At 42.0% G+C, this 26,099-nt stretch overlaps 1 protein-coding gene across 4 annotated transcripts in view; it reads right to left on the bottom strand.

The window, feature by feature from the left end:
- Positions 1 to 24,096: 24,096 nt before the first annotated feature.
- ESRRG (estrogen related receptor gamma) overlaps positions 24,097 to 26,099 on the bottom strand; it is a 286,117-nt gene continuing 284,114 nt past the window's right edge. For all 4 annotated transcript variants that reach the window (XM_082252325.1, XM_082252327.1, XM_082252326.1 and 1 more), the window contains one exon: positions 24,097 to 26,088. In XM_082252325.1, coding sequence (XP_082108451.1) covers positions 25,844 to 26,088 — 245 coding nt within the window. In that variant the 3' untranslated portion in view covers positions 24,097 to 25,843. The remainder of the gene's footprint in view (positions 26,089 to 26,099) is intronic.

Raw genomic sequence — 26,099 nt, 5'->3', positions numbered from 1 at the left:
AAATGCACTCTGGAGCCTCGATAATGTGCTTGTGAATTTAATTTAAAAGAAACAAGCAAAACAAATCTCTAAGGAAGGAATGTGAAAATAATGAAATATTTCCCAGCAGGTGAGCTGAGGCAATTGTATTGTTGCCATAGGAAATCACGTACCAGCAGGTCATTACCATTGTAACGAGCCTCTGGACCAACTGCCATGGACATGGAACATTGAACTTCTGCCTGTTACATTAGTTTGAATTTTCAACTTCGTAGATACGCTAGAAAATCATCAGGAATTTTTTTTTTTTTGTGTTAAAATAATATTTTCCATGGGAAAATTGTGCCCAGTGATACAATGTTTTGTTTCTCCTATAATTATCTACACAATGTAATGCCTTAGAAGGAAATTGTTTAAAGCTTTTGGGATATATCAATCTAATTTCTAATTATATAATTAATTAAGCAATTAAACTTTTTTTAATTATTTATTAAATAAAGAATAAAAAAAACAGTTTTCCTGTTACATACCTGTATAAATCGGACTGGACTATTAACAATTTTAACAAATGCAATTAATTAAAGTGTCAGACCAAAGGAGCACTTTATTAACCTTGACATATAATTCGGTCCAAGCTACTGAGACTTTTTTGTAATATCCATTATTTATTAGGCTTCATGTACACAGGACTTTTTCTTTTCCCCTGGATGCCTTTACTCCTGGTAGGAAAAAAGCTGCGTTTTGCACAAATGTTTTGGGGCTTCAAGCGTTTGGGCATTCATAGATTCCATTGGCCAGAATATTAATTCAATATAGCCATTGGAGTTATTGAATGCTTAAAAGCTAAATGCGGCTAGGGTTTCCACACATTCACATGCGTTTAAGGGCATTTAGTGTTTTTCTGCCTAAAAGCTCCTCTACTGAATGCACTGGTGGTGTGTGGTTTTTGCCTCAGCCTAATGATGTTACAGGTCCTCTTACCCCTCTCCTTCCTCCAGTGATGGGTGGATTCTAAATTGCAGTGAGCCTGCAACATTCTTCAAGCCTGCTCAGACTACCTTTTTATATAACTGGCTGGTTATTTTAATGGTAGTCAACTCTGTTACACCACTTGTACCTACAGGTAAGCCCTGTAATAAGGTTAACCTGTAGGTACTGTGAATATCTCCTAAACTTGCACAGTTTAGGAGATATTTAGAGTGCATGCAACTGGTGACATCACCGGCGCATGCGTTTTGAAGGTCCGGCTTACAGTGCCAGACCTTCAGAGCCCATGCCCTAAATGGCGGCTCCTGTGCATATGCTCATGTACTCATGCACTCATGTAGCCAGAAGCCACAAACCCAGAAGGAAGACCAGGAAGACGTCAGCCTTCTCAGCGCGTCCTGCGCATATGCTCATTTACTCATGCACTCATGTAGCCGGAGGCCACAAACCCAGAAGGAAGACTGGGGGAAGACGTCAGCCCTCTCAGCGCATCATGCGCGTATGCTCATGCACTCATGTAGCCGGTGCCCTAGAACCCAGAAGGAAGACCAGGAAGACGTCAGCCCTCTCAGCGCATCCTGTGCATATGCTCATGCACTCATGCACTCATGTAGCCAAAGCCGGTAACCCAGAAGGAAGACCGGGGGAAGACGTCAGCCCTCTCAGTGTGTCCTGTGCGTATGCTCATGTACTCATGTAGCCGGAGCCCGCGAACCCAGAAGGAAGACCAGGATGACGTCAGCCCTCTCAACGCATCCTACACATATGCTCATGTACTCATGCACTCATATAGCCTGAGCCCGCAAACCCAGAAGGAAGACCGGGGGGAAGACGTCAGCCCTCTCAGCGTGTCCTGCGCGTATGCTCATTTACTCATGTAGTCGGAGCCCGCGAACCCAGAAGGAAGACCAGGAAGACGTCAGCCCTCTCAGAGCGTCCTGCACTTATGCTCATGTACTCATGCACTCATGTAGCCAGAGCCCGCGAACCCAGAAGGAAGACCGGGGGAAGACATCAGCCCTCTCAGCGGTGACATCGCTGTGTGGCAGGACTTTGTTCTAAGGTAAGTTTTTCATAATGTGTTAGGATGCAATGCATCCTAGAAAAATATGTTATTGCCTTGAAGGGAATTTTTTTTCCCCAGCAGCTAAAGGTTTACTAACGCTTTAAAGCTGAACTCAAGCTATTAAACAAAATCTGCCTCTGAAATGAGGCCTGCCTGTACTGCAAGGGTTAACTGCGTATTCAGTCTTGGGGTGCAGGAATAAGGAGTAATACTTTATTTGTCGCTCAAGAAGGGTCCCTGCAAGGGTGTGACTGGTGCTGTGTAGCCTCCTAAGGCACTCCTGGCCATGATCACACTCCAGGCACCTTCGAATACATTGCAGGGAAATACTTGTAATCCTGCATTGTACATGATGATGTAGAGGGATTGCCCACAGCCTAGAGAACCCTGGGAGAGGATGACAGCACTGGAACCTGAGAGAATGGTGACTTATACTGCCTTTTCACCTGCCTCTAGTCCTAACAAGAATTTAAGCCATGCAGTGTGGGGGCCCATCTGCAAGAGTAGATTTTGTCTAATTCCTGTACATTAGTTATAAAGCTAAAGCTGTGTTCTCTTCAATCAACCAATCATGTACTAGCAAAAACCCTTCATTTTTTAATTTCCCTGAACTTAATTTGATAATAAAATTGAACACACTGTATTTACTACCATTTTACATTGTTTACTAACATTGACTATGGAAATTGAACATTCACTATCCTAAGTGTACATTCTGCTCTTTAATTTAAGGCAGCACAGAGGCTAAGCAGGTAGCACTTCCACCTAGCAGCACAGGGGTCATCGGTTCAAATCCCAACCATGACACTACCTACCTGGAGTGGATAAGTTTCCTCCCACATCCCAAAGACATGCTGGAAGGTTAGTTGGCTCCTGTCTAAACTGACATGTACATCATGTGTATGTATCAATGTGTGTTAGGGACCTTAGATTGTAAGCTCCTTGGGGGCAGGGACTGATGTACAATATATATGTAAAGCACTGTTCAAATTGTCAGCACTATATAAGTAACTGTAAGCAATAGTAATATGGACCCCTCTGACTTCAGTGGTGATATATACAGTATCAGCTGCCTGAAATGAAGACACATTTATGACAAAATAATCAATAAGGGACATATTTAAAGTGGAACTTTAGTCATACAATCAACCTTCTTAGCGGTATTCCCGAGCGTGGCTCGGGGTTAAATTTCAGAGCCAAAAGCGGTAACCCCGAGCCACACTCGGGGCACCGCCAGAAGCATCGTTGGATCCTGTAAAAGAGGTTACTTACCTTGTCACCGGGATCCAGCAATGTATGCGAGCGGTATGCGGCGGCGGATCTTCCTCCCGATCCTCTCCGTGCCCCGGCTTCCGTCTCCTGCGACGTGGCGCTCGCAGGGGGGTGGAACCGGCGGCAAATTCAAATGTAAAACACCCCAAACACACTGATACCATTCAAAATAAAATAAATTCACATTACATTGCCCCCAGTGCCCTTTCCTGCAGTTTTACTGTACTTTTTATGTATATGTATATATATATATATATACATTTATATATACGCAGTGTTGGTCATCTTACTTTAAAAAATTAATTAGCTACAGTTACAAATTACTTCTCCCAAAAAGTAATTGAGTTACTGACTCAGTTACCACATAGAAAAAGTAATTAGTTACTCAGAAAAGTAACTGCAACTTTTTTTACTATTCTATAATGCAATTACGTTCTAGAAGATCTTTAATAGTTGTGGCGGTGTGGCACACTGTGGGGGTCTGAGTCCTGAGTCCTCCTGACTGTGAGTAACTGTATTTTGTTTTGTTTTTTGGTACCTGCTGCCTGGAGTGGCTGGCTGTTGGCTGTGTGGCACACGAGTGGTGGCAGTGTGGCACACTGGTGGTGGCAGTGTGGCACACTGATGGTGGTGGCGGTGTGGCACACTGGTGGTGGCAGTGTGAAACACTGGTGCTGGTGGTGTGGAACACTGGTGGTGGTGGCGGTGTGGCACACTGGTGGTGGCAGTGTGGCACACTGGTGGTGGCGGTGTGGAACACTGGTGGTGGCGGTGTGGAACCCTGGTGGTGGCGGTGTGGCACACTGGTGGTGGCGGTGTGGAACACTGGTGGTGGCGGTGTGGAACACTGGTGGTGGCAGTGTGGAACACTGGTGGTGGTGTGGCACACTGGTGGTGGCGGTGTGGTACACTGGTGGTGGCGGTGTGGAACACTGGTGGTGGTGTGGAACACTGGTGGTGGCGGTGTGGAACACTGGTGGTGGTGTGGCGGTGTGACACACTGGTGGTGGTGGTGTGGAACACTGGTGGTGGTGTGGCACACTGGTGGTGGCGGTGTGGAACACTGGTGGTGGTGGTGTGGCACACTGGTGGTGGCGGTGTGGAACACTGGTGGTGGTGTGGCACACTGGTGGTGGTGTGGAACACTGGTGGTGTGGAACACTGGTGGTGGTGTGGCGGTGTGGCACACTTTTGGTGGCGGTGTGGAACACTGGTGGTGGTGTGGCGGTGTGGCACACTGGTGGTGGCGGTGTGGAACACTGGTGGTGGCGGTGTGGAACATTGGTGGTGGCGGTGTGGAACACTGGTGGTGGTGTGGTGGCTGGTGGATGGTGGGGGTCTGAGTCCTGACTCCTGTCCTGACTGTCTGTGACTTTTTTTGGTACCTGTTGCTGTGCTGGGCTTGCTGGTGGTGTGGCCTGGCAGGCACTGGCTGGCACACTGTTGTCCGGGTCCCTCTGGCTCCGTCCTCCTGCAGACCTCAGGCCTGCCTGTCTGGGCCTCTCTCCTCTTCTGGGCTGGCTGACCGTTGGTGGACTGGTGGTGGTGGACTTCCTGCTGCCCAGTGCCCTGTGGTGATGGTGGAGTCCTGGACTATATCTTTTTGTAACTGCCACTGGTTGTTTTATATATATTTTGCCACAACAGTGAAGTAGTGGCACACTGGGCGGCAATGGCTGGGTCGGATCACCGACTCGCCGCTCGGACTCCTGGCGCGCTGTGCTGCTGCTGTGCTGTCCGACTCGTGGGCGTGAGTGTTACAAACATACAAATTCAGTGGCAGAAAAAGGGCAGAAGGGGGGAAAGAGCAAAAGGGTAAAGTTGTGCTGCTATATTGATTTGGACAGAGAAGCTAGAAGAGAACCTGGTACTCTTCTCGTGCTGCTACTGCTAATGCTGCTGACTGATCACCAACAATGCTCAAGACATCAGGTTGTCATGGATGACTTCAGCACAAAAAGCAGAGAGATAATGAGTCATCATTACTCTGTTTTTTTTGTGCTGAGGTCTTCCATTTTCACTAATAATGACTCCTACAGTCATCCAAGTTACCTGTACCTACCTCCTCCTGGTATGTTACGCATATTATTCAAGGAACCAACACTGCACCCTGTGCCCACAGTAAAGCATGTGTCTGCCTCCTGCCAGAGTCTGCCCAAGCTTGCCCTTGTCACCAACACCATCTGGTCCTCCTAGGGATGTTATATGTTGCATTGGCAATTATCGCATAAAAGAGGACATTCTTTGAAGTGCCAGAAACAGAAGCCGTATTTTATTTCAGGGATCTGAGATAAAACTCTTTCAGGATCTTTCACACATAAATCTGCAACACAGGAAAAGACCTCCGTCCTCTGCTTGCTGTAACATGGCATATAGAGGGAAATTTCCCTTTTGTATCTCCCCGATTGGTACAGTGGTCTGCGCCTACCTCCCTTGCCTGATGGAGAACCCATGGATCTACAGGGACAGGGAACCAGATGTTCCACATACGCCCGAGATCGCCCCCCTATAGCCCACCAGACCCCAGCAAACCGGCGCCCTACACATGGAGGAAGTCAGCCAGCCTCCCCAGCACACCGCAAGGCAAGACAAGACTGACCACTCTTCACTCCTCGTGCAATCTTCATCATACTTCTCCTTTTTCTCTTTCACTTGAGAACACAGAGACAGACCACAAGCTACCTTTAGACTATCCAGTACAGGTACGTTCAACAGTGTTGCTGGCTTGCTTGGTGTAGACCATTATTTGTTTTTGACTGTATCCGCTCAGACTGGACCAAGCTGCTCTGACAATCTCCTACGATGCGAAGACTCAGTGCGGACGGAGTCGTGGCGTGACTCACTTGACTGAGTCTCCTCCTCTTCTCTCTCCATGACCGCGGACAGCGGTCATAGAGGAGAGGGGGAATACAATTACATGTACTGCCATCTAGTGGCGGTAGATGTAATTGCGGTAACGCAGCCGAAAGTAGCGGCAACGGAGTTACAGGGAAAGATTGAGTAATCTGATAGATTACTCGTTACCCTGAAAAGTAACTGCGTTAAGTAACGCCGTTTACTTAAACGCAATTACTACCAACACTGTTATATATATATATATATATATATATACGTATATGTATATATATATATATATATATATATATATATATATATGTATACATACATACATACTTTAACTTATTTATAGTTTTTTATTATATTATAATTTATGATTTTGTGTCTCAAACTTTATCGTACCCAAGATGTTATAAAGAAGAACGCACAATGAAAAAAAAAATATGTAAATAGTTGGTTTGGGCTGCTCATTCTCAAGAATTACATGCAAAATAATGGTACCACTTTCAGCACCTAAAATCCGAAAGAATTATACCGCCAGGGAGGTTAAGTCCTATAGATAACTTCAGACTGGCCCCTTTTGCAGGTATAGCTATGTAAAAAAAAAGTACCTATACTGTTTAATATCCAGTAATACACTGTCTCACCCTGCACATGCTTAGTTTTTCTCTATTTTTCAGAGTCTGATCTTCTGACAGCCTAAGATTTACTGCTACTCAGGGGCTCTGGATTTCAGCAAAATAGCATCCTCTGGCAAGAAGAAACAGGAGCAATGCTGGAGGCAACTTACAGCACACACTAATTTTGGAAGTATAATTATTAATTAGGAATGTATGTTCCTTGTCCTTGATAAAAAACATATTTTTTTATCAAGTTGTTATGGGTAAAGTTCCATTTTAAAATCCAATGTACCATTGATCTCTGTCCGAAACATTTATTGGTTATATATTAAGGCATATTTGTGGTCAAAATGTAAACTCATAGATTAATTTCCACATTGTTTTTAAATTTTTTCTAGCATTCTGCTATTAACCACCTAAGGACCACCCCACGTACATTTACTGCAGCAGATCGGCCCTTAAGCACCGCATCACATACCTGTATGTGATTCTTGTCGCCGGCTCTGGGGTGCTCCCATGTTCCCAATGTGATTGAACACAGCGGGAACCAATCAGCGGGTCCGGCGGCTGTGATGGCCGCCGGGATGCGCCAATCATTCGTAGGAGAGGCAGAACATCGGTCTACCTATATAAACAAGGCAGACTGCTGTTCTGTCAGAGAGGGAGAGAGGGATATTGTGTTCCTGCTAATCAGGAACACAGATGTCTCTCTTCTTACAGGCAGTCCACCCCCCCACGCAGTAAGAAAGCACACTCAGGGAACACAGTTAACCCTGATTGCCCCTGATGTTAACCACTTCCCTGCCAGTGTCATTTATACAGTGACAGTGCATTTTTTTTAGCACTGATCACTGTAATAGGTGTCACTGGTCCCCAAAATGTGTCACTTATGGGGAGATTTACTAAAACTGATGCACTCAGAATCTGGAGCAGCTGTACATGGTAGCCAATCAGCTTCTAACTTCAGCTTGTTCAATTCAACTTTGGCAATACAATCTGGAAGCTGATTGGTTTCTATACAGAGTTGCATCAAGATATTGCCCTCTCCAGTTTTAATAAATAACCCCCTTAGTGTCAGATTTGTCTGCTGTAATGTCGCAGATCTGCAAAAATCGTAGATCGCTGCCATTACTAGTAAAAATAAATCTATCCCATAGTTTTTAGACGCTATAATATTTGCGCAAACCAATCAATATACGCTTTTTGGGATTTTTGTTTCTACTAATTATGTAGCAGAATACAAATTGGCCTACACTGATGAAGAAATTAGATTTTTTTTTTTTTTTTTTTTTATTGAATGTGTTTTATAGCAGAAAGTAAAAAATATTGTTTTATTTTTTTTTCAAAACTGTCCATCTTTTTTGCTTATAGCGCAAAAAATAAAAACCGCAGAGGTGATCAGATACCACTAAAAGAAAGCTCTATTTGTGGGGGAAAAAATACATAAATACATCAATTTTATTTGGGTACAGCATCGCACGACAGCACAATTGTCAGTTAAAGCAGCGCAGTGTCATATCGAAAAAATGGCCTGGCCATAAAGGGGGTAAAACCTGGGGCTGAAGTGGTTATTCTAAACAATCTTGAAGTTTGTAAACGTACTTTGTGAAGATCCCCGCACATTTCCTTCCTTGAATTCTGTGACATGTAGTCACTATGCCCTGTGAGTGGGCACTGCTGTGTCACGCATTTCACAGAGCCTGCCTGCTCAACTGCAGAGGAGAGGAGTTTCAGGAGGTGGAGTCAGTACAGGAATCAAGGCTTGCAGGCAGCAAGGTACCATGGCATATGTACTAGTCCTTAACCACGTGACCTCCGGAAGATTTACCCCCCTTCATGGATTGAATGTTACGCTACCAAACTGCAGTATATTTGGGCACAGTGATAATGAAAAAAGTGCCACATGCCCCCCTTCATGACCAGGCCATTTTTTTAGATACGGCACGGCGTTTCTTTAACTGATAATTGTGCGATTGTGCAACACTGTACCCAAAAAAAATATATGTCCTTTTTCCTAAACAGAGAGCTTTCTTATGGTTGTATTTGATCACTTCTGTGTCTTTTTTTATTTTCTGCTATAAAACATAGCCAATAAAAAAAATTGAAAAAATAAAAAACGTATTTTTGGTAAAAACAAAATCCCAACAAGCGTTTATCGCTTGGTTTGAGCAAAAGATATAACATCTACAAACAATGGGATATTTTTATTTAATTTTATTTTATTTATTTTTTTACTAGTAATGGCAGCGATCAGCGACTTATAGCAGGACTGTGATATTGTGGTGGACATTCTGACACTAACTGACACTTTTGACACTTTTTGGGAACCAGTGACACTAATATAATACAGCGATCAGTGCTAAAAATATGCTCTGTCAATGACACTGGCTGGGAAGGGGTTAACATCTAAGGCGAACAAGGGGTTAACTTTTTGCCTAACCAGTGTTTCTCTAAACTGTGGGAGGTGATTTTACTAGGGCAAGACATGAATCCTTGTCCCTGCTTTGCAGAGACACAAGATCCATGCCTTCCTCCTATTAAAACAGCAATCTGCCTTGTTTACATTGGCAGATTGCAGTTCTGTCTCTCTGGCTGATGATCAGCTCTCGCTGTGTGTAATCAGGCGGCAGCGCGCATTCGCGCCCTAGACCCGAAAATGTAGGATCACGTATATATATAGGGAATCCAGGAAGCTGTGGAAAGAGGCTGCCAGCAGACAGGCAGAACTCACAACTAAAAATATATATATTTTTCTTATATTGGATTGTCATAAATAACTATTGTTTGTATTGATATTACAATGCTGATGTTATAAAATTAAAGTCTATGTTGTGATCATAGGACTCCTTTAAATCAGATAATAAAGCCTAAGATTATATATAGATTACCTACATAACAAAAATAATTACTAAATGATTTGCCAAACACAATTTTTTTGTTTGATAATTTATAAAAATAAAAATGAACGGCTAAGGAAATAAAAATAAAACCTCTATATTACTTTCCTCATATCTCTATGTTGCAGTTAGAGGAAAAAAAAAACGAAAGTGCACCTAAAATAAAAACATCCAATTTCTAATGTTTTTTTCCCGAGGTCCCTGAATACCATTTAGCATGGTATCCTATGTGTCATCACCCGAATTCTTTAGAGGATTTGCTGTGCTGGAGGTGAGAAGTGTGCTGGCATATAGGAATCCAAATACCCGGAATTTAGCTGAAAAACACATTAGCACTTTTTTTTTCTTTTAAGGACCCATAAGACCTGGCGAGAAGTATTGGGTGACCCTTGCCTAATATCATTACAGACTCCTCCACTGCTAAGCTTGATTTAGGTTTATAGCTTTGATTTTGTAAGAATGTCATTTTATATACTGTGGTCTCATATTGTCCATTTTACATTACAGTATAGACTGTAAATGTGTCACAATAACAGAACTTCAGTATGTTGATATATTTGTGACCAAAAAAGTTTTTTTTTTTTTTTAAATATCTAACAAAATGGTTCTTATTTTTTTTTTTTTTTTTAAAGCAGAGCTCCAGACCCCCCAGTCCCCGTCCCCCACCAAAAAATTTAAAGTCAGCAGCTACAAACACTGTAGCTGCTGACTTTTATTATTAGGACACTTACCTGTCCAGGGAGCTCGCGATGTCCGCTCCCGGGTCCTGCCGCTGCCATTCCTTGTAAGGGAAACCGGCAGTGAAGCCTTGCAGTTTTACAGCCGGTTCCATACTGCGCATGCATGACCGAGCTACACTTTGTGAATGGCCCGGCGGCAGGTGAAAGAGGAGGGGGGCTGAACTTCCCTTGACGAGGTCCCCTCAAAAACAGGTACCCATTCCCCCTCGAAAGGTGTCAAATGTGGCAGCGGAGGGGGGAAGGAAGCAAATAAGCAGAGCTTCCCCTGTTGGGTGGACCTATGCTTTAATATTAGTAAAGAGAGCTTTGGTGTGTTTTTCAATTGTGTTTTATTTTTAACTATTTGTAATACAATGTCTTTATTTATTTATTTTTTTATATTACCTATTATTTTATACTTTCAAACTTTGCTACCAATTGTAACACAATCAGAGGAATTCATAAAGACACTCTTTAGAATTTCATTGTAGCGCCCAGTGGCGTCGGGAGGGCTGACCGAGGCTATAGCTGAGTGGCCCCCCAAAAAGCCCCGGGTCTTGTATTGCTTATTTAAAATTATTAGCCCCGAGTCCCAAGGCCTGGGGTTGGCTGGGAACTTGGGGCTACATACCTCAACAGTGTAACATCTATCAAGCATCCAGTGATTGGTGGGCAGGCCAGGGGCAGCCGCAATGAGAGTTAGTGGAGCTGTCAAATTGAAACACTGATGTACAACGCATTCCTGAATCTTGCACCCTGTACAACTCACTCCTGAGCCTTGCACCCCGTACAGCGCACTCCTGAACCTTGCACCCTGTGCAATGCACTCCTGAACCTTGCACCCAGTACAACGCACTCCTGAACCTTGCACCCCGTACAGCCCACTGCTAAACCTTGCACCCTGTACAACGCACTCCTGAACCTTGCACCCTGTACAATGCACTCCTGAACCTTGCACCCTGTACAACACACTCCTGAACCTTGCACCTTGTATAATCATCTTGTAGAATGTACTCCTGAACCTTGCACCCTGTACAGCGCACTCCTGAACCTTGCACTCCCTACAACGCACTCTTGAACCTTGCACCCTGTACAACGCACTCCTGAAACTTGCACCCTGTACAGCCCACTCCTGAGCCTTGCACCCTGTACAGCGCACTCCTGAACCTTGCACCCTGTACAGCGCACTTCTGAATCTTGCACCCTGTACAACACACTCCTGAACCTTGCACCCTGTACAACACACTCCTGAACCTTACACATTGTATAATCAACTTGTAGAACACACTCCTGAACCTTGCACCCTGTACAACGCACTCCTGAACCTTGCACCCTGTACAGCGCACTCCTGAACCTTGCACCCTGTACAACGCACTCCTGAACATTGCACCCTGTACAACACACTCCTGAACCTTGCAGCCTGTACAGCGCACGCCTGAACTTTGCACACCATACAACGCACTCCTGAACCTTGCACCCTGTACAACACACTTCTGAACCTTGCACCCTGTACAACGCACTCCTGAACCTTGCACCTTGTATAATCATCTTGTAGAACACACTCCTGAACCTTGCACCCTGTACAACGCACTCCTGAACCTTGCACCCTGTACAGCGCACTCCTGAACCTTGCACCCTGTACAACGCACTCCTGAACATTGCACCCTGTACAACACACTCCTGAACCTTGCAGCCTGTACAGCACACGCCTGAACTTTGCACACCATACAACGCACTCCTGAACCTTGCACCCTGTACAACACACTTCTGAACCTTGCACCCTGTACAACGCACTCCTGAACCTTGCACCTTGTATAATCATCTTGTAGAACACACTCCTGAACCTTGCACCCGCGTACAACACACTCCTGAACCTTGCACCCTGTACAACGCACTACTGAACCTTGCACCCTGTACAACACACTCCTGAACCTTGCACCCTGTACAGCGCACGCCTGAACTTTGCACACCGTACAACGCACTCCTGAACCTTGCACCCTGTACAACACACTTCTGAACCTTGCACCCTGTACAATGCACTCCTGAACCTTGCACCCTGTACAACACACTTCTGAACCTAGCACCCTGTACAACGCACTCCTGAACCTTGCACCCTGTACAACACACTCCTGAACCTTGTACAATCACCTTGTACAAGGCATTCCTGAACCTTGCACCCTGTACAGCTCACTCCTGAACCTTGCACCTTGTACAATCACCTTGTACAGCGCACTCCTGAACCTTGCACCCTGTACAACGCACTCCTGAACCTTGTGCCCTGTACAGCGCACTCCTGAACCTTGCACCTTGTACAATCATCTTGTAGAACGCACTCCTGTACCTTGGACCCTGTACAACACACTCCTGAACTTTGCACCATGTACAGCGCACTCCTGAACCTTGCACCCTGTACAACGCACTCCTGAACCTTGCACCCCATACAACGCACTCCTGAACCTTGCACCCCGTACAACGCACTCCTGAACCTTGCACCCTGTACAGCGCACTCCTGAACCTTGCACCCTGTACAACGCACTCCTGAACCTTGCACCGTGTACAACGCACTCCTGAACCTTGCACCCTGTACAGCGCACTCCTGAACCTTGCACCCTGTACAACGCACACCTGAACCTTGCACCCTGTACAACACACTCCTGAACCTTGTACCTTGTACAATCATCTTGTAGAACGCACTCCTGAACCTTGCACCCTGTACAACGCACTCCTGAACCTTTCACCATGTACAGCGCACTCCTGAACCTTGCAACTTGTACAATCACCTTGTACAACACACTCCTGAACCTTGCACCTTGTACAATCACCTTGTACAACGCACTCCTGAACCTTGCACCCTGTACAACGCACTCCTGAACCTTGTACCCTGTACAACGCACTTCTGAACCTTGCACCCTGTAAAACGCACTCCTGAACCTTGCACCCTGTACAACGCACTCCTGAACCTTGAACCCTGTACAACGCACTCCTGAACTTTGCACTCTGTACAACGCATTCCTAAACCTTGCACTTTGTACGTAACCCATTCCTGAACCTTGCCATTTGTAGAATGTGTAAGGCAAAAGGGATCCAGAGGTGTGTGTGGGGGGCTGTGTAACGGAAAAGGGGTCTAGAGGTGTGTGGGGGGCTGTGTAATGCAAAAGGGGTCCAGAGGTATAGGGGGGCTGTGTAATGCAAAAGAGGTCCAGAGGTGTGGGGTGTGGCTGTGTAATGCAAAAGGGGTCCAGAGGTGTGGGGGCGTTGTGTAAAGCAAAAGGGGTCCAGAGGTGTGTTTGGGGGGATATGTAATGCAAAAGGGGTCCAGCGGTGTGGAGGGGCTGTTTAATGCAAAAGGGGTCCAGAGGTGTGACTGAGGGATGTGTAATTCAAAAGAGGTCCAGAGGTGTGGGGAGGGTGGCGGTGTAATGTAAAGAGGTCCAGAGATGTGGGGGGGGGGAGCTGTGTAATGTAAAGTGTTCCAGAGGTGTGGGGGCCTGTGTAATGCAAAAGGGGTCCAGAGGTGTGCGGGGGGGGCTGTGTAATGTAAAGGGGTCCAGAGGTGTGGGGGGCTGTGTAACGTAAACTGGTCCAGAGGTGTGTGTATGGGGGGCTATGTAATGCAAAAGGGGTCCAGAGGTGTGGGGGGCACTGTGTAATGTAAAGAGGTCCAGAGGTGTGCGGGGGGGGAGGGGCTGTGTAATGTAAAGTGTTCCAGAGGTGTGGGGGTCTATGTAATGCAAAAGGGGTCCAGAGGTGTGGGGGGGGCTGTGTAATGTAAAGGGGTCCAAAGGTGTGGGAGGGCTGTTTTATGTAATGGGGTCAAGCGGTGTGGGGGGCTGTGTAATGTAAACGGGTCCAGAGGTGTGTGTGTGTGGGGCTGTGTAATCCAAAAGGAGTCAAGGTCAAAAGTCAAGATCAGGGTCAGTATTTTTTGGACAAGGTTTTTTTTTTTTTTTTTTAATCAATATAAGTGTCAGTGTGTTTTAGGATAAAAAAGCAAAACGTGCACTATCGATTCTGGGCTATACTACGGGTACAAACAACAACTAACATACACATATGTGCTATCACTGCGATCAACAGGAGGAGAATTTGTATTGGGTTGTTCTTTGGTGGTAGGTTATGGTAGTAACCAGAAATATACAGTTAAATATATGTTTGTTTTTTTTTTACTATTTTTAGCCAGTTTTCCTTAGATAATAAAAAAAAAAAAAAATCAGGAGATATCCTTTACCCCTAGACGTGAAGGGGTTAATAACATCATTGTTGTTAATTTAATAGTAGTTAAAGCTGAACTCCAGGTAAACAGCTAAATATACAGGTGATTACATATAAGAGACCTGACAAAGGATTTGTATTACAGTCTCTCCAGTCCTGACCACAAAGCTCTGCCATAGAGCACAGCCCTGTCTGGCAGAGTAGAGCACTTAAAGCCCGTACACACGATAAAAAAATCAGAAGAAAAATTTTGTCCGACGAACGATCCGTTTTTTGGATCGTTAGTATGGTGCTTTTGACAGCCGATTACAATTTTTTGTACGACATAAACTGGTTGTGCAGGCTATACATTTTTTATGGTGCGTGAATACAATGTCTGATTTTCGTTTAATTAGTACAGTTTTCAGATGAAAAAATCATTAGAGCAAGACTAGGCATGCTCGGAAACTAAAGAATAAAACTAAAGAATACATACAAAATAATTCAACACATGACATCACTTCTGAAGTTGAATTCTGTCGTACGAGAATTTTCGTATGAAAGTAAGCTCTTCACTTTCCATATGAGACTAGCATGCAACAAAAAAACAAAAAAAAATGTGTCCGATAATCTGATCATGTGTACGAGGCTTTAAAGCGTTACTAAACCCACAACAGTAAATCAGAGTGTATGTGCAGTAAAGCATGCTTGTTATACTCACTGTGGAATCTAAGGGATTAATCCTGTTCATTGTGTAAAAAGGCTGTTTGATCATATCTTCTCTGATCCTCCCCTTCTTCCATGGTTCACAATCCATTTGCTGATAGAACAGAGCCTTGGAGGCACTCTGCACATGCTCGGTTTGGTGTGTATTGCTAAAGAGTTTTTTTTTTCTTGGGAGGGTGCATTTGATCAGCACAGGGCCAATCAGCACTGTCCAGACATAGGGTCAGGAGTCATGCAGCCTCATAGGACAGTCAGAGGAAAATGAAAACTCCTCCTATACGCTTTACCCAGACACTGATAGAAGTCACAAGACTGCTATATACTGCTGATGAGAAAAGGTATTTAGCAGTTTAAATTTACTAAAATTATTGCATTTCCATGTTCTATGTACTGTGGGAGAGCAGCCATACATAGAAAAAAAAAGTCCAGATTATTCCATCCACACATTTAGACCACTTTTCAGAGGGCACTTTAATCGATGGAAATCCTGTTCGGCGAACATCTGGATTGTCAGGGCGTTCAACCGTTTGTTCGGCTCACCAAACAACCAGAATGCTCTGCGCTGCTGCACAGTGCATTGGAAGCTGTGATTGGCTGAAGCAATTAAAGCTTTGCCCAATCAAGGCACATAGAACTGTCAGAGCCATGATTGGACACTGTCATGATGACTCTATCCAATCATGCTTCATATAAAGTTAGAAAGTTAGTGTGCTATAGTGTGTGTATTTTGTGAGTGTAAAGTATCAGTTTAGTGTGAATCCAGTACAGTGTGAGTGTAATGTGACCGTTAATTTTTACTTTAGTGTCATTTTATTTTGTCAGGGCAGTTTTCCTGCAGTATATTTCAGTGCATTAAAGCAGTTTTATCACAGTATATTTCAGTGCATTGGAGCATGTTTACCACAGTATATTGCAGTGTGTTAGTGCAGGTTTACCGCAGTATATTGCAGTGCGTCAATTCATGTTTAATGCAGTACATTTCAGTGCATTGGTGCACGTTTACCGCCGTATATTGCAGTGCATTATTGCACGTTTACAACAGGAAATTTCAGAGCATTGGTGCACATTTACCACAGTATAATGCAGTGAGTTAGTGCACGTTTAATGCAGTATATTTTAGTGTGTTGGTGCACATTTACCACAGTATATTGCAGTGTGTTAGTGCACGTTTAATGTAGTTTATTTCAGTGCGTTGGTACACATTTACCACTGTACATTGCAGTGCTTTACTGCACGTTTAACGCACGTTTAACGCAGTATATTTTAGTGCAGTAAATTTTTGTGTGTTAGTGCACGTTTAATGTAGTATATTTCAATGCAGTAAATTTCAGTGCATCATTGCATGTTTACCGCAGTATATTGAAGCTGGCTAGTGCACGCTTACTGTAGTATATTGCAGCGCGTTAGTGCATGTTTAATGCAGTATATTGCAGTGAGTCAGTGCGGTTTTACTACAGTATATTGTAGTGTGTCAGTGGAGTGTCTGTGTACTGAGTATTTAAGTTAAAGTGCACCAAACACCACTTTCCATTGATTAAAGTGCATCCACGTACACAATTCCCCATCTTTATTACCCCCCCCACTATCATGTCTGGGAGGCTAACAAGGAGAGGCAGACTTTACCATGGCACTGTGAGGGGGCCAGCAGCGTCTGTGTCCACAGGCAAAGGTGGATGTGGTCCATCCTCAGGTAGGTGGTACAGCATTTTTTTGAACAGGTACCGGGGCTTTCAAGATCTTCTGAGCGAAGCCAGAAAAGTCTGTGGCCATTTCTGGCAGTCCTACAATGCCAGTGCTCGGCTGGCTGACCTTACAATGGGAATTCAACCTGCCCACCAACCACCTAATTTGTGACATGCCCACCAGGTGGAACTCAACATTGGCAATGCTGCAGCGGCTGAACACACAGCAGAGGGCCATCAATAAGCACCTGTGTGAGTATGGCACAAGGACAGGCTCAGGGCTGCTTGGCTTCTTTTCACTACACTTTTCATGCACTGTCATGTAATGGAGGCCACGAGGATAAATATCATGAAAGTATATTGTTATATAACACCCCACTTCAATCTGTCGTTTTGGGGGGGCCACTGGTATATCACACCAGTTATAATACTTTTTTTCCAGTAACGTTTGTCACTGTGTGTAGCAGAGGGAACGCAGCAAAACAGAAAGAAAATTCTGCAGTACCCAAATAAACTATCATGAAAGTATATATAACACCCCGCATAATTCTGTTGTTTTTGGGGGACGACTGGCATATCACACCAGTTATAATACTTTTTTCTAATTGCGTTTGTCACTCTTTGTAGTTGTAGTATCGCTGCAGAACCGCTCACCAGTCACAATGCTGCACAATACAAATCCACTATAATATGCTTTCTATATTAGAAAGTATATTATAAGTGTACTACACCCCTATATACTGCACACCAAACAATAGTACACCTATACCAGTCCTTAAAAGGACTTTTGTGGACCTATTAGCTAGCGATTTGTGTCACTAACAGTCTGTCCCTGCAGAAGACAGAATGTAAAATGGCAGCCAGATCAGGTCTATTTATAAGGTAGGGGGTATGTCCATGTGCTGAATTGTCTCAATTGGCTCTCCTGTACCACCTGATGGATGTGTCATGGGTCAAAGTTCTTCACAATGTAAAAGAATATGGCGATCGCGAATATCACCATATGCGAACCGCAAGGCCATCTCTATTGCAGAGCTCATCCTGCCTTTGTAGAGGGAGCAGAGGATCAAACATCTTGAGGACTCCTTGAAGAAAAGTTTGTGTAACACCTTTCCAAACACTGGGAGGTTACCATTTCCTGGACAACGTATTTCTGAGGCTTCGTTCAGTCAAAGGTTGAGCGATAGAGAAGGCGGAGGAGCTGGCCGATGCCTTTAAACAGTTCTTTAGTCCTCAGCGCCCAGGGCTGTTAGGTTTAGGCAACCATCAGCAGTGTCTGCAGCATATGGTGCAGGTTTATCTAGGGGGCAAGAGCAGACTTGGAGACAATGTGCAATCAAGCAACTGGTCTGCCCTGCTTCCAGCGTGCTTTCTGAAAGGACATTCAGTGCTGCTGGAATTTTGTGACGGATAAAAGAGTGTGTCCGTCCACAGACTCTGTTGACCGGCTGACATTTATCAAAATCAATCAGTCCTGGATCAACAGCAGCTATCAAGCCCCTGATGCTAATGTAACTGATTGAATTTGTTAGGGATCTGGGATCCCTTGAAGGGTGCCTATGCTGCCTTTCCTATTCCTGAATCTTGATTATGCTAGCTTGAAACAATGTTTTTGGTTTACGGCACCACCAACACCCAAGGCCCAATTTTTCTGCACCTGTATCACAGGTGCATATAATTTAAATTTTTGTTTCTAATTTTTAGGAATATGTGGGAGCAAGATTTAGGTAATTTTGAAGAAGAGATTTGGAATCTATACTCACAATCCATCCACCTTAGCTTAGTTTCACTATCATATAAATTATCGCAACTGTTTATGTTACATAGATCTTTTTGTGCACTCTTATTGTGCAGTTATTTAAGTGGAGCAGGCGTGAGTCTCCCCTTTGCCCTAAATGCAGGAGATAGGAGAGAGACTTTATTCACATGTTGTGAAGCTGCCCAAAGCATTTTAGGTAATGGCAAAATTACTGATACCATATCTGCTGTATTCACATTTAAAGTGCCAATGGATCTGTAAGTGCGCATTTTGGGAGCATTTGATGAGGAATTTTTCCCTTCTCTGCTCCAAATCATTATAATCAGGTTATTATACATAGCCTGTAAACAGATATCCAGACTTTGGATGTGTCCGCATGTCCCCACAACTAAACAATAGATTGATCGGGCTACCTCTATGTTGGTGCGTGAAAAACTGAGGCAAAATAATAGCACCTGTGTGTGATTAACTGGGTATCAAAAGACTTTTTGTACACTGAATATGCACCAGTGAGTTATTAGCTGTAAAGTTTGTATTTAAAATTTGTTTTTATAACCCCTGGAAAATAAAAACCTTGCTTTAATATTGCAGAAATGTTTTTTGGTCCCGCATAAAAAAAATCAAATATAAGTATATTTCAGACTTTTTCCAGACTTTTAGCTGGAATTCAAAATCATTTAATAATATAAACACACGCTTTTAGATGGTGCATGCCAAGCCTGTAAATTAACCTTAAAGTAGAACTAAAGATAAAACTTTTTTTTGTAATTTAATTTTGATAGGGTAAGGGAGGATTATAACTGTAGGATTTTGTTTTTGCCATTTGGGTACCATTGAGGATATAGCAGTACCCCTGCATGAGCTGCTGATAATAACTGATTAACTGGTTCTTTTCCAAACAGCACAGAGGTCGCTAGTCATCCAATCAACAGTCCGTGCACTCCGGCTCCAATAAACAGGGTTTGTCTTTCTTGTAGTTTATTGCTTGTAGAACTTGCAACAGGAGAGGGGATGGGACATTGAATGCTCCAAAACACTCAGTAACATTGATCAGAGGACACTCTTTTCCTTGTGGATATGGGGATGGCCTGAGGCCTCACAGTTGAAGACCATAGGGCAAATCTCTTAGGCATCTTGTTATTATGCTGCATAGCTGCTTAGGTAACCAGTGCAATTTTAGGGTGCTGCATAATGAAAAGGAGGTCAACTGCCTCCTTTCAGCTTCCTGAGACTCTCCCTCTCCAGACCCAATTCTCTTGTACATAAATCCTGCACTCAGGTCCAAATTATTTCCAGGTCTCCAGCCCTGCCACAGCTGAGACCCTGCAAAACAGCAACTCAGTCCGAAGGATGCCTCTCAGGAACCTTCCCTGAAAGGGGAAATAAGAGCATCCCCAGGGCTCCAGACTATTTACCACCTCCCAGACCACCTTCTGGGCAAACCCCCTGGAATTGGCCAGGGCATGATAAATATTCAAATCAGTTATTTGAATTTCCCACCCTAGGTTCTGGAAACTTCATCCAGAGACAGGAGGAAACAATCAAACTCCCAGCCTGTGAAACCATGAGCAGACCAGAGCAAGTGATTGCTGCTCCCTTACAGAAGGAGCCAAAAAATAGATTGGCAGGGAAGTTGCCATTATCTGTCTTGACTTAAGTTCGTCCTTAAAGACAATTTTTGAGAATATGACATAAATGCACTAAAGTGGATGACTATTGTCATCAGGCCTCTATGTTGAGAATTAGATTCCTAGATAGAGGTTATAAAAATGTTGAGTTGGGTGCCCTTATTTGTGAAGTGGGAGGTTTGGATAGGTCTTTATTGTTGGATGATAGACCCAAGGTTCAAAGGGACCTGAACCAATTGAGATTTTCATTCATTACTAACTATTCCAAACAGTATTGTGATGTTAAACACATCTTCAATAAACACTTGGAAGTTCTTAGGAATGACAAAGTGTTGGGGTCTCAGTTACCAGTCACCCCCTTGGTTGTTTTTTGAGGGGTCCAACCTTTACGTTTATATGTAGCTTCTAATGTTCTGGATAGTCCTAAAGTGTCTTTTTTTCAAGACCTCAAGGGCTATTTTCCTTGTAGGTAATGTGCTGTGTGTCGGGCTAATGCATTACCTGGCAGACGCATATGTGATTTTCAATCCATGTCTACTTCTAAGAAATATGACATCAAATAATTTATTACCTGCTCCCTCAACTAATATAGTATATCTCATTCAATGCCCTTGTGGCTTACAATATGTGGGCCGCACTATTAGAATCTTGGCCATTAGAGTAAATTAACATTTAAAGAACATCAAGAAGGGTTTTCCAGGACATAATGTGTCCAAGCATTATGTACGATGCCACAATAATAATCCTGAAGGTACCCTGATCTGGGGTATTGATAAGTTCTCCCCCCACTGTAGAGGAAGTCATGTCCGGTGGGAAATATCTAGGTTAGAGACCCGCTGGATGTATGACTTAAAATCTTACACTCCATGGGGGATGAACATTGAGTAGGATGTAAATTGCTACATTAATAACAGTTAATTCCTTGTTTATTTACCAATAACATGATTATTTTCTCATTTGATTAAAGTATATTTCTGTAAGGGGATGTTTTTAAATTGATTGTGGTGAGGTTCCTCCTCTCCCCCTCCCTTCTCCCCCTTTCTTGTTCATTGTTATACCTTTATATTTATTTATATTCATTTTTATATTTATTTTTATTTATATTTTTATATTTATTTTCATTGCCATTTAATTTGTTTATGGTATTAATTTACATATTTTTATTTATGAGTCAACATATATTGTATTTGAGAGTAGCCTGTCTGCAATATATGATGATTTGCACCTTTTTGCTGTGCTCTTCCTGATTTGATTAAGGTAACTTGCTGTTTCACGATGTGAGACCACGATTTAGAACGCATCTGGTTCGACATATCCGGTTTACATGATCTGGTTTCTATTTCTGGAACGCACTCAGAGGTGGCACACTTCCTGGTGTGTCACGTCTGGTTTTTATTATACTTACAGCATGCTCACATCCGATGGCCGCGCCTCTGAAGATGTCACTGGATGACGAAATGCATTAAGATCAGACTTATGTTGGATGAAAGCACGCTCTGTAGCCATGGACTTTGATTGCTGTGTACACGCTCTTATACTGCTTCACGTTGTAAGTGATATGTTAACAATAAACAACACTTTGTTTGGGAAGTACTGCACCATTGTAGTCTTTTTTATCCTGAGGTGTCATAGATCCGGGGGTGAAGAGAGATGTCCTTTAGCTCACCACATTTCCTTTTATACATTAAGTGTTGCATCTGATTGATCTCAGCTGGTTTTGACCTCTCAATAATTTGAGGGTCAATTCCATCTGGTAAGCAGATTTTATTTACCCACGTGATGACTAATGAATCGTTTTCCATCTTATTCACTGGTGTGCCAAATGGTGGAGGGACTCGTGGACTTCGCTGGATAGAGAGGGGGCTCTCTAAGGTAAGCATTAGGGGGTGCTAGGGTTGCTGCTGCACACAGAAGTTTTTTTATCTCAATGCACAGAATGCATTGAGATAAAAACCTTCTGCCTTTACAACTTCATTAACAATAAAATAATATAAATAAAATGTGTGAATGAATTATTCACTACCTAAAAAGAGGAATAAAAAAATACAACACAAATACAATCAAAAAGTGGAAGCTTTTTTCTTTTAATATTGCTCTACCATCATCCTGAAAGGCATAATAATTTGACTTACACATCTGAACTGATTGAAGTTACAGAATCATGTCTCCTTTTTGCATTTAACAATATATACAATATAAAATAAATACATTTACACAAATGGACATATTTCTGGAGCACATGGTATGATACACATCACAAAAATATACAGTTGATTGCTTTACAGATGTGAAGCCCATTGATAACATGGTTTTCTTTGTTACTCCGGCTATGTTGCAACTCCTGGTTTATTAAAATGATCATTATCATATTTATCTTATTTTCTATTCATTTATTTGTTCTTTCAATGATCCTTGTACATTAGACTGCCATCAGATGTGTTTTTTTTCCTAGGCAGGTAAACAGAAATGTTTCAATAATTAAAATACAATCACCAACCCCTATTTTCTCTTCAACAAGAAAAATAGCAATTTTAAAATTTTATTTCCCCTTTTGACATTATTAAAAAGCAAAACATTGTAATAAATACAACTTTCCAATTTGATTGAGATAAAGAGACACGCAATCACATTGCATTAAATAAGAAATAATAATTTAATTTCAAAATTAAATTAGAACAGTAAATAATAATTTAAATTTTATAATCATACTCCCTTACTCTTTTTCCATACCCCATGTTATTTATGCTGTTTTGACAGAAACGCGAGTGAACATCTTTCTCGTTTGTTCAGATCTAATGCCCCACTGTCCACATAGCCATTGGACCTAAAGTAGTCATACAACAAGCTGAACAATAACGAGAACTACAATTTGCAGATATTTAATTAGGTCTGGCACACCAGCATTTAAAATATAATTAGCACATTTTAACTTCCAAAGTTTTGAACAGTTCTTGATTTATTGTATTATTGTTATTCTTAATATTCTGAGATATTTGCAGATTGAACCTTGCACGCTCGCATGGAATATATGCATTTCAGTGTGCTTCTAAATGCCACGTACATATGCCTAATACAGTGATATTGATGTGTACATAATAGTGGTAATTTTTTTGTTTATTTTTATTTTGTTTTTATTATATCTATATATATTTATATATAGTGTTACTGAAACAACATAAAGCTTTAAAATAAAATATTCTAAATATTTAAATAAATAATCTCAGTCTATCAGCACCTTTTGTTTTTGTTGTTGTTTTTTTTTTTTCTCCCAGGAGTTGTAAAAATGTAGTCACCAGGGGGGTGTACCAATTTTTGAATACCTGTCAGAGTTTTGCATTTCAAGGTACTCGCCATCTGAATGATTTGCTAATGATGAGTTATCTAGAACCACACTACAGTCACTTCTCTACTGAGAAACCACAATCTACATAATAGTCCTTAAATAGCTAATGGTAGATACACAGTATTTAAAGAACCAGGCTGCTGTGTTTTACCAACCTGTTGTATTCTGGTTAAAGCACACAGAGTAGTAGAGTCTTGGAACTTTTTAAACAAAAAAAAATAAATAAAATAAAAAAACAAAATGAAATGAAATGAAAGTTTTGAAACAACACAGTGAGTTATTATTTTTGAGATGATTTCATAAAAGCTATATATACAGCGCTTTAAAATTAAGCATAGTTTAACATAGAAGATATTTTTGGTGTTCCATTAAGAACAGTTTTAAAAAAATTTCTTGTGGTGTCATTTTACAATTGGATGTTTTGATCTGCAGAGGAGACATAGTTTAGAAGAGCAGTATTTCCAGGAAGCCACAGATTAAACTACTTTAGGCTCCCAAGGATTTGAACATCCAATATTTCCTCTAATTCTACCCTGTGTCTAAAAGCGCACGTCACGAGAACCAAACAACCACGAGGAAAACAGTACGATAAGCTTTGAAATGCAACTGAGAAGGAAAAAATAAAATGTGGAAAAAAAGCACAGCAAACAGGAAACATTGAAAAGCTGAACTACATTTCCTTTTTTGTTGTTAGGATTACAATTTTAATTACATTTGTGTACATAGATTATGGGCGTTCACATGATACAGGGAGCAACTATTAACGCTTACATTGGCAGAGCATGTTGATGCATTGCAGGTATTTGTCAGCGACTGTGGCAATTGGGAAAACTGAGGAAGGTACATTAGATTACACCTTTTAACAGTCTCATATCCAAACGGCTAACATGCTGCAACAATACGGTTTGAAAAACCACACTGACTGCTTTAGCTATCTGTATAAAATTGCTGTTTAAAAAAAAAAATATTCCTTTGTACATTTATTTATATATTTTTTAAACTGGCCAAAAGAGAGTTATTTATATCATACACTTTATTGCTGGCCTTTGCTTTTTTTTTTTTTAACCTGCGATATTAATTTACATTGTTATTATTTTTATGCAAATAATGAACTTTTTTTTGTATTTTTGATATTTTTTTTCCAAAGAAACCATACCAGTTTGCAAGCATCCTCATAATTTGAAGTGGTAAACACTTTAGACTACTTATGTACAGTACATCACAGGTGTAATCTAATATTTTAGGAAAAAAAAACAGGTATACTAGGCTTTACACTTTAAGAAACTGAAGGTTTCAAGCCAGACTGGCACACAACATTAATTGCATCCGTGGTAATATGCACCGTCCCTTCATCTATTGCTTGAGTAAGAGACATACCCACATAACAACAGGTTAATGGCTGAAAATTGGTAAAGCTGGTACAAAACAACCTCCGTTTATAACAAGAAAAAAAAATGAAATAAAAAAAATCTTTAAGGAGATGTCCTTATTGTTCATTGTTGCTCGAACCAATATGCATTTTGTATCATTATATATTATTATTATTATTATTATTTTAATTAATATTGCATGAATGAATAAAGCTCAAAACTATTCCCTGAAAAAGTTACGCAGTACCAAACTGAGAAATATTTGGAAGACTTGAAAAACAATAAAGGAATCAAATGGCTAGGTGGCCTAAATGGAGAACAAAATGCAATGAAGCAGCCGATGACATGTCGCTCAGGGTGTCCAATTAGAGACTGCTCCCAAGGAATTCTAATAGCACATGGAGTCATTGTGTTCTGTTGTCACGCTATTGAGTTTTTACCAATTCCTTAAGTTATTGGGGGCATAATAGTCTATAATAAAGTCAGTGGTATCCTATGAATTTCTGTCCTTTGGCAGGGCTGGCTTCCATCTTTCTCAATTAAAGACTTTATTTTTTTTTTTTTTTTCATCAGCAGCAAAAAATGGGAGAGGAGATACTTCACCAGTAAAATGCAGAGGAAAAAGTGAAAAGCTGCTCCAGTCTTTCTGCTGTTGATCAGTGCAGTCATTTGCTTTAAGTTCAGTACATTGGTTGCCGTCATATTTTTTTGTCTTGTTTTCCTTATTCTATCGATGGTGTTATCTGGTCACCAGAGACTCTTTTAGTCAGACCTTGGCCTCAAGCATTTCCAAAAACAGTTTGTGCATAGGAACTTTCCCTTCCAGTTTGATGTTGTAGAAATGTTGCACGGCCTTGGTGGAGGTCTGTCGGAGAAGTGGCAAAGTCATCAGCAACTTGCCAGCTCGGCGAGGGTCTTCAATGTGCTGCCCGGCTTCATAATCCTGCAGAGCCTCATGTAAGACGTCTTGAAGCTTTTGAACAGCTTCAACGTCTTCTATATGCATGGAGTCTAAAAGAAAG

The sequence above is a fragment of the Pelophylax lessonae genome, assembly GCF_965119305.1.
Source record: "Pelophylax lessonae genome assembly, chromosome: 3".
Lineage (NCBI taxonomy): Eukaryota > Metazoa > Chordata > Amphibia > Anura > Ranidae > Pelophylax > Pelophylax lessonae.
The sequence above is the reverse complement of the archived record's forward strand: the minus strand, read 5'-3'. Positions and strand labels throughout refer to the sequence as shown.